The sequence below is a fragment of the Setaria italica genome, chromosome II (assembly GCF_000263155.2).
Source record: "Setaria italica strain Yugu1 chromosome II, Setaria_italica_v2.0, whole genome shotgun sequence".
In the NCBI taxonomy this organism is placed as follows: domain Eukaryota; kingdom Viridiplantae; phylum Streptophyta; class Magnoliopsida; order Poales; family Poaceae; genus Setaria; species Setaria italica.
In genome coordinates, this window is record NC_028451.1 from 7,891,345 (window position 1) to 7,899,817 (window position 8,473).

The 8,473-nt window shown below is 45.0% G+C and overlaps 1 protein-coding gene across 1 annotated transcript; it reads right to left on the reverse strand.

Annotated features, from left to right (window-relative positions):
- Nucleotides 1–1,222: 1,222 nt before the first annotated feature.
- Nucleotides 1,223–8,154, reverse strand: LOC101774387. Its single transcript, XM_004955770.3, has 3 exons — nt 7,852–8,154; nt 2,157–3,588; nt 1,223–1,946 (listed from the first exon to the last, which is right to left on the reverse strand). The coding sequence occupies exons 1-3, from the start codon at nt 8,052–8,054 to the stop codon at nt 1,437–1,439; spliced, it is 2,145 nt and encodes a 714-aa protein (XP_004955827.1). The 5' UTR covers nt 8,055–8,154; the 3' UTR covers nt 1,223–1,436.
- Between the last annotated feature and the right edge of the window lie 319 nt (nt 8,155–8,473).

Genomic DNA, 8,473 nt, shown 5'->3' on the forward strand with positions numbered 1-8,473 from the left:
TGACAAGTGGGGCCCACAACTAACGGTGTTAAAAAGACATCCACCCAACCCTCTCAATCTCTCCAACCAAACAAAAGACTGGGTTGGCTCCAACCTACGCATCCAAACACGGGATGGGTCGGCTCCAACCCATAAAAGTGGGTCGGCTCTAACCCAACCCACATCATCCCAAAACCAAACACACCCCAAGGCGTCTTCCCAGGTCTGGTATATGTCCACCACCATAAAGAACTGCTGTTCTCTTGTACCCGCGGTTTATTGCTTCGTTTATCTGCTCAGTGGCAACTCTGTTCCTCTCCCCAACGATAACAGACTTTTCCTCAACAGGAGATGTCACAGCTGTGAATTTTTAATAAAACAAAATATAATTAGTTCATACTTCACTTACACTTATTTGGCCTGTCTGGATCCAGAGTACTCACTCAGATGTCAGTTGCTTTGCCAAGAAAATCTTCAGTGCAGCTCCAAAATCTAGCTTAGACAATGCCTCCAGCTCAGGAAATCCATCTTGGTTCTCTACTGGCATCTTGGTTTTCTCAGAAAATTTCGCTTGGCATCAAATAGGAACGCGATGGGGAAACGAACGAAATCGAGAAGAATCGAGTGGATGGGTACCAAATTGCTCGCGCTTCCACGCAGACGACAGGCTCGTGTAAAATCAAGCAACGTGACGCCACGGGGGATCCAATCCCCGCACCCCAGCAGCAAACATTCCTCAAAGGAAGCACGAACTTGAAAAATCAGCATCACCAACCACCAATCTGGGTCCCAAAATCGCGCCGAGCCGAGCAGCAAACGAATCCAGCATCGCGATGAACTAAGCAGAAGCGGGGATGGGGATCTGGCGGCGGCCGTCGGCGAGCTCGAAGCTCCAGGGCCAAGACGAGCCTCCCGCTGGCCGCGCTCGCTCGCCCCCTGCTCGTGCGCTCGCCGCTCGCACCGAGGGGATCCGCAGCCGCACGTACAGACGCATGCCTGGCCTCCCGCGGCCTCCCGCCGCCGATTCGCCGATTGACATCCAAGACTGCCAAATCCGGATTCTCAATGGCGGCGGCGCCGGGGTACGGCCCGCTGGCGAAGATGCCGACGGCTTCCCTCGGCCGCCACCCTTCTCTCGGCCTCCAGCCTTCTCAGCAGTTCAGTTAGTCTCTGCCTCACCAGGGGATGTACTTGTTGCAACTAGTTCAGTACGCAGACTGATATGGGAGCACCACACAAACCGTGATATTACCAGGAAAAATGGGGTTGCAAATATAAACCTTAGATAGCACGCGACTACATTGTCAACAAGAATTGTAGATCCCAGTTTTGGAATACGAACAAAAATACAGGTTTTTTGTTTTGTCAAACAAATAGCCCAGAAGATGATCCAAGATAAATCTTTGATAAAAACAAGATAATATACTTAACGATATCCCCTTTGTCGAACAGAGATATCAATTACCCTGTTCTTGTGCTGTCTTTAGGAGTTCTTGTGCTTCTTTCACTAGAGAAGCGAGAGACCTCGCTGGCTTGATCACCTCACGATCATTCCTAGCAAAGAGCATGCAGTTATCAACCTCCGACATGGTTCCCAAAGTCTCGGTCAGTGCTTCCTTGAAATTATGTTCATTGAAATATTGTATGTAGCTGGGCTTGGCTTGAATCATTGCTATCACCATCTGGCAGGTAAGTTTCACTACTCTCAAACACTCAGACTTAGCCGTGCATAGCTTGTTTACGTCCAGTATGTCTTTGAGCTTCTTCGCAAGTGCTGCATCTTTAGGGGTGGATCGAGCAAAATCTTCTCTACTGATCACATTTTCGTTGCATATCACCACGGCGAGGGATAACATGGCTGCCATAAACTTTCTTTCCTCGGATTTTTCTGGGGACTGTTTTTTCAGAAAAATTTCCACTAAATCTGCACTGGTTCCCATTTTACTATATAATATTTGATCGAGCACCTGTAACAAACATAATTTAATGCAAATGATCAGCAATATCGATGCAACTCATCTCTAGTGGAAATTTTTGTACACTACAGAATTAAGAGAAATTAACTGACATCTGAGAATTGGGAATAAGATCCAACATGATGCAGAGGCAGAAGAAGCGAGAGTTGTTGTCAATTTTTCTTTTGTTCTAAACAAAAATAGGCAGAGGTAGCTAGTTACCTTTGTCAATAGGTTGATCGCCTCTTGCTTGGAAATTATATCAGCAACATTAACATCTCTTTCTCTTGCAGTGCTAACGGGAAGCAATCTGGCCAGTGCTTCCCCTGCTTTTCTCCTCATCAGTCTGGTGGCATTTTCCTCAAGGAAGATGCATAGCAGGGCCTTGAGAAGCTTGTTAAACTCCAGCTTTTTGAAAGAATCATCAAAGGCTAACTCCGTCAGGATCTCCAGGGCTTGTCCATGCAGTTCTTGGGCAGCTCCGCTGTCAATCTCCAAAATAGCCATCAGATTGCTGACAGCTTCTGTGGTACTCGCAAGTTCCTGACGCAGCCTTGTGGCGCCATCCCCAGGGCAGGCAAGTATCCTGCTTAATGCTGTGAGTGACTTGCTTAGCATTCGAACAACCATTGTGTCCTCTCGCACATTGTTGAGAAAGTCAGGGCTGCTCAGTGGTGATGTGATCTTAGAGATCAGCAGTTGCTGTTTGCTTATCTCTGTACAGTTTACTTTGTCTCGTGTGAGCCCCTCAAGAATCAGCAGGCCTTGAGAAACCAGTTCTTTGGGTCCTCCAGATTCATATTCAGTTTGGTCCTTGATCTGCAGTACTGTGTCAGCACCATTTTGGTCCTCTGGCTCCTCCTGTGGCTCACAAGATTGCTTATTACAGCTTTCAAGTAGGGAACAGATGCATTGCAGTGTACCCGGGAAGTGAGCTATATTGAGGTCACTGGCAAGGTGTGCTACAATCCTTGCGGCACGCTCTCTGTTCTCGACGTTATCAGCTGTGCCTCTCAGACCAATCATGCCGATCAGATTCTGAACCGAGATCCTGGAAGACAGTAGCTTCTGTCTTACAGACTTATCCTTACTGAACAACTGGTCTAACACCCTTGCTCCCCATAGATGGTCATCCCCAGATGCAGACTGGAGCTTCTCTACACCGTATGCGATCAAGTTCCAATCCTCAGGCAGCTCCCCGTCCTTCTTGAACTTAATTACTGTTTCTGAATGGTAGAGCTCAACGATTACAACTTCAAGCCCACAGTGTTTTCTCGTTCGTGATTCCATTCCAAGCACCAGGAAGTCAAGGACTAAGTAGTAGAAGGAGAATAAACTCTGGAGCAGAATTAGGCCATAGAAGATGTCCAGTGCGGCGTTCAGTTTTGATTTGTTGCCAATATCTCCACCTGCATCACCATAATCTCGTCGTACAAGACGCCACACTGCGACCCCCAGGTTCACAAATGGCGAAACAAAATAGAGCAAGACAAAACAAATGACAAAAATCAACTTCAGTACTAGCACCACAAACAGCACGATTACAACCTTCAGGTGCACCTCGAACCATTTCTGTTCCAAGAGAGTATCAATGATGTCCATCTCTTCCAAATAAATCCCTTTAGTGAGCTCGTTGTTAGTATTTTTCGCCATCCTGCGTAATATGTTGGGTCAGCGAAGGAAAAGCTAAGGTTGTCTTTGTCTATCAATATGACCATTAAAATTCAGGATATTGTGTCACAGAGAATTGGGACTGAGCTGCTTGCGGCAGCCACTCCATGGCTAATTACAAGACATTTTTTTCTCTTTAGGAGTTGGAAGGTAGACAGGACAGCCACAACATAGTTCACTATGCATTTTGGAAGTTTCGGGAGTTTCGGGATCAGGATAAGAATGCGGGACAGGACTGCTTGTAAAATTTACTCTAGTTCCTTTTTAACAAAAATACCGACTATGACAACCAGCCAGCTCCTGTACAACTACCGGGAGTAGGTTAAAGGTTAGTTATATAACTTTAAAAGCCATTTTGCTCCATATAACTTTAAACTTATCTCACACCAAAAAGAGGAGACAACAATGGATACACAAACAGTTAAACCAGCAAGGTCAACATAAAATCAAGGAGTCGAGACCAAAGCAGATAACTTTATTTTCCCACAGACGCAACATATGGCCGATGTTTTATCAGTCTTTATATATTTTTGGTTTACAATAATAATTTTTTTGACATGCATATAAACTTTTTCTAAAAACATGAAGGTCATACGCTAAGTGTTGGGATAGATTCCTAGTACCCGCAAGGAAGAAGAAGACGGACTCTAATTAGAATTCTGTAATCTTACTGCAACTCATACCATGTAATCCTACTAGGACTTCCTGAAATATATAAAGGAGGGCAGGGTACCTATATTGGCAGAACCACAATAGAGGATCAAATACTCAATACCAAACAACACCCAAGTGCAGGGCGCAATATACAACACCCTAAACAGGATGTAGGGTATTACGCTGCACTGACGGTCCGAACCTGTATGAATCCATGTCTTGTATCCTCGCTTTTACTATCAAGTTCTAAGTCCGATGATCCCCCACCAACCAATCTACTACCTGGGCATACCCCACGGTAGGTTGCCAGGTATAAAACACCGACATCTAGCGTGCCAGGTAGGGGTGATTATCGAGATCATCGGACGAGCTTGAAGGACCTCATTTTAAAAATCAATCTACTTGAAGAGAAGCAAGTCGCCGAGTTCCAATTCGAAGCGGATATGAGAAGCTTGCAGGAGATCAATCAGTTGTCGGCTCGTGTGCATGCAAAAAGCCGCAGCATTGGTCGCACTGCTATACCTGATCATTCTCTGTGGTTCCATGCGTCGCTCAAGGCTGATGAGAAGGAAAAATACCATCATATTTTCTATCTCTGAGTCAAAATCACCGAGGATGCATCTTAAGCTAATTACCTCTAGTTGTCGAATCCTATACTAATCAACAATTAGTTATGGCTTCACGACAACCGCCACGGTTTCGTCGACAATCATCTACGAATCAAGCTAAGTCACCTTTTAATTATTTCATATATTTTTTCTAGCTTGTTTTCCACATGATGGGCAATGCGTTGAGTACTTATTTGTGTACGTCTCTCAACGGGAATTACCCACCAGAGCTACACTTTGTTGATTATTCCTGGGTATGTTAACTAACCGCCACAGGCTTGGTAAATTGAATTACAGAGGCTATGGTCACGGGTTTGATGCACTAAGTACTGGAGGCTCGTAGTGGCTACACCCTAAGGAGGCACAAATCCTATGCGTGGCAACACACGCTCTTCTCACCAAAAGGCAGAAAAGTCTCATCGACTACTTTACGCGCAATCGTGCTCTTTTTTTGTTGCAATGTCGACTACTTATTTTTGTTGTCTCCTGTTAGTCATCACTAATCTCCTCAAGGAAAACATGCCTCAATACTTGAAAGCCTCGAATCTTCTGTCATGCCTAAACATCAGGACGCGTACAAGAGATAAAGATCTCAGACACGTAGCAGCAATGCGAGTACGCATACACAAGATAAAGATCTCACATGCAATGGCAGTAGCTAAACAAGGACTGAGATCCTAAACGTAACATGCTAACTACTCGAGAGAAATATGGTCGAAACAAGAGAATGACACACAACATTTACATTCATTACTGAATACATTTCAATAGTATCTTCAAAATTCTACAAATATGCTAATAATGTATGCATCTCGTTTTGCAGGTCAAGCTTTAGCGACAACTTTCCAGGACGCCAAGCGTATCTCCAGTGGCTCCGCTAGCTCCCCAGTTACTACTCAGAATATTTCTAAGGATAAGCTAGCTTCCAAGCTCGAGCGCTAAGTGCTAAATAACTACTCGACGTGGCTCCTTAAGCTCACCTGGCGCAGAAGCTCGGGGGCTGGACGCTGCAAAACTATGACGATTGGCATGAAGACTAAAGCTTGCTAGACCCTTAAATTGAATAAGCTACACCCTGTTGGGGATAGGTCACCATTACTCGCAAGGAAGGAAGAAGACGGACTGCTACTAGGATTCCTATGTAATTCTACTATGACTCATACCATATAATCCTACTAAAACTCCTTCTTGTAACCAACTAGTACTCCTGGATTATATAAAAGAGGGCGGGGGTCCCTAGATCGGTAGGCCAAGACCTCATAGAACTACAATAGAGGACCAAATCCTCAACACCAAACAACACCTAAGCGCAGGGCGCAATATACAATACCCCAAACAGGACATAGGTTATTACGCTACCCTGGTGACCCGAACCTGAATAAATCTGTGTCTTGTGTCCTCGCTTTTACCTACAAGTTCCAGGTCCGGCGATCTCCACCAACAAGTCTACTACCTCAGGACACCCCTTGGTAGGTTGCTGGGTATAAAACACCAACACACCCAATAGTTGATTTTTTCAAGATGAAAAAAGAAAATTCAAGATTTTATTGACCCTCAGCCTGATTCATCGATCCAACCTAAGGCTCAGGGCTACTCCATTTGGAGTGAAACTTTCGTCGCCCTCCATATCACATTCAAAGATGAAGATTACAAAATCAAGATGATCAAGGGCTTAAGCACACCATAGCCTTGTGGCATCCTTGAAGCACTTTGAAGATTCAGCCAGACAAATACTCAAAGAGCACTAGAACTACTCGGTGAGGATCTGGAAAGTACTTGAGGGTTGCTGCACTCGACTATGAAGCACTCAGGGGTTATCGGGGATAGATCCCCAGTACCCGCAAGGAAGGAAGAAGATGAACTCCAACTAGGATTCTGTAATCCTACTACAACTCATACCATGGAGTCCTACTAGGACTCCTCCTTGTAACCGACTAGTTATCCCGTCCCCTGGAGTATATAAAGGAGGGCAAGAGTACCTAGATCGGTAGAATCACAACAAAGGATCAAATCCTCAGTACCAAATAACACCCAAGCGCAGGGAGCAATATACAACACCCCAAACAGGACGTAGGGTATTACGCTACACTGGCGACTCGAACCTGTATAAATTCGTGTCTTGTGTTCTCAGTTTTACCATCAATTTTCAGGTCTGGCGATCCTCCACCAACCAATCTACTACCTCGGGATACCCCTCAGAAGGTTGCTGGGTATAAAACACCGACATTGAAAACATCTAGGAAAACAAGCATGATTGGGTTCAAAAACCGGCTTGGCCGGTTTGAGTTCTAAAATAGGCACTCGTTTCAGTGATGCTAGAGCATATTCGATGGAAAATTTCCCGTTAGACGCTTTGACGTAACAATAAAAATTACCTAGTGCAATATAAATGATCACATTTTGCAACATGAAAATATAATATGAAAAAATAACTACATTGTTCAACTCTGGGGTACAACATTCCCGTCGCAACCTGAACACTATGTTTCATGCAACATTCACTATGAAACATACCGAAACAATAGTTGCAATATATATGTTTATCTGTTGCAACGTATGTTGAGCCGTTCGATTTTTTAAGATTCCGGATGTATACTTGATTTCGAGGTAAGCTGGCGCCAAGTTTGCCCGCCGGCTCTCAATTTCAAGCTAGATCCGCCGCGGCCAAATTCGTGCACGGGTACTCTATTTTTATTGGCACTCGATTATGACTTTTGAGGTCCGCTAGTGCCGTTCCGCTGACACCACCTCGCTATCCTGCTCAGGCCGTCTTCGCTCCCTTCCTCTCTGATCTCTCAGTCTCCCACTTGCATATGGGGTTTTGGTGATCTATCTGTCTCTCATCGATAGGTCAACCGGGGGGCCATTAGAGTGAAAATTTGATATTAACGGCGACACAAGTTTTGGCAGGCATACATACAAGGAAAATGAAGAACTTGGATGGCAGCAGGTTCACTGATAAGGAAAGCTAATGTATATATTACCTGAATGCCATGAGGAAGCTGAGTGCAGTGAGGACCCAGAACTCCTTGAGCAGGAGATCGTCGATGAAGCCTCCGAGGAGCACGACGGTGGACCACATCAACGCCAGGAATCCCAGAGCGCTTGCAATGTTCGCAGTGGCGGAATGAAGCCTCACGTAGCGATTGATAAGCAGCACCTCCGGCCTTCCGACGTCCTCTTCCATGGTTCCTTAATTTTTGTCAAAACTCTGAAAGAAATTAAATGAACGTTTGCAATAATGGAGGAGGCCGATGTCGGGTTTGCCTTTGGCAATGGTTTCGTACTGCTCATGCTGCCCGAGTAATAGATAGCTTGACCGCTCCATTTCTGGGTCGCGTTAGTTCAGCAGATGCTGTCAGCCTGTCACAACATGCACTTGTCAGCACATGAAGAGGGAGCACAAGTGGCAATAGCTTCCACCCAAATTAAGTTTTGGGATGCAATAATCCGCCATCCCAAATTAAAGCTGTCAAGATCAATTACTTCTGTCACCTCCAAAATATTTGCAAATTATATGCTCTCAGGACAATTTTAATGTCAAGTTTCATTTTGTTAGTTGTTTCCGAGGATGCCACATCATCTGTACGAAACTTCTAGCATTTC

Coding starts and splice junctions, on each gene's coding strand:
- LOC101774387 (XM_004955770.3), bottom strand. CDS start 8,054: ATGGAAGAGGACGTCGGAAGGCCGGAGGTGCTGCTTATCAATCGCTAC. Junction 3,589..7,851: donor AGCTTCCTCATGGCATTCAG/GTAATATATACA, acceptor CATATTACGCAG/GATGGCGAAAAATACTAACA. Junction 1,947..2,156: donor CGATCAACCTATTGACAAAG/GTAACTAGCTAC, acceptor TGTTTGTTACAG/GTGCTCGATCAAATATTATA.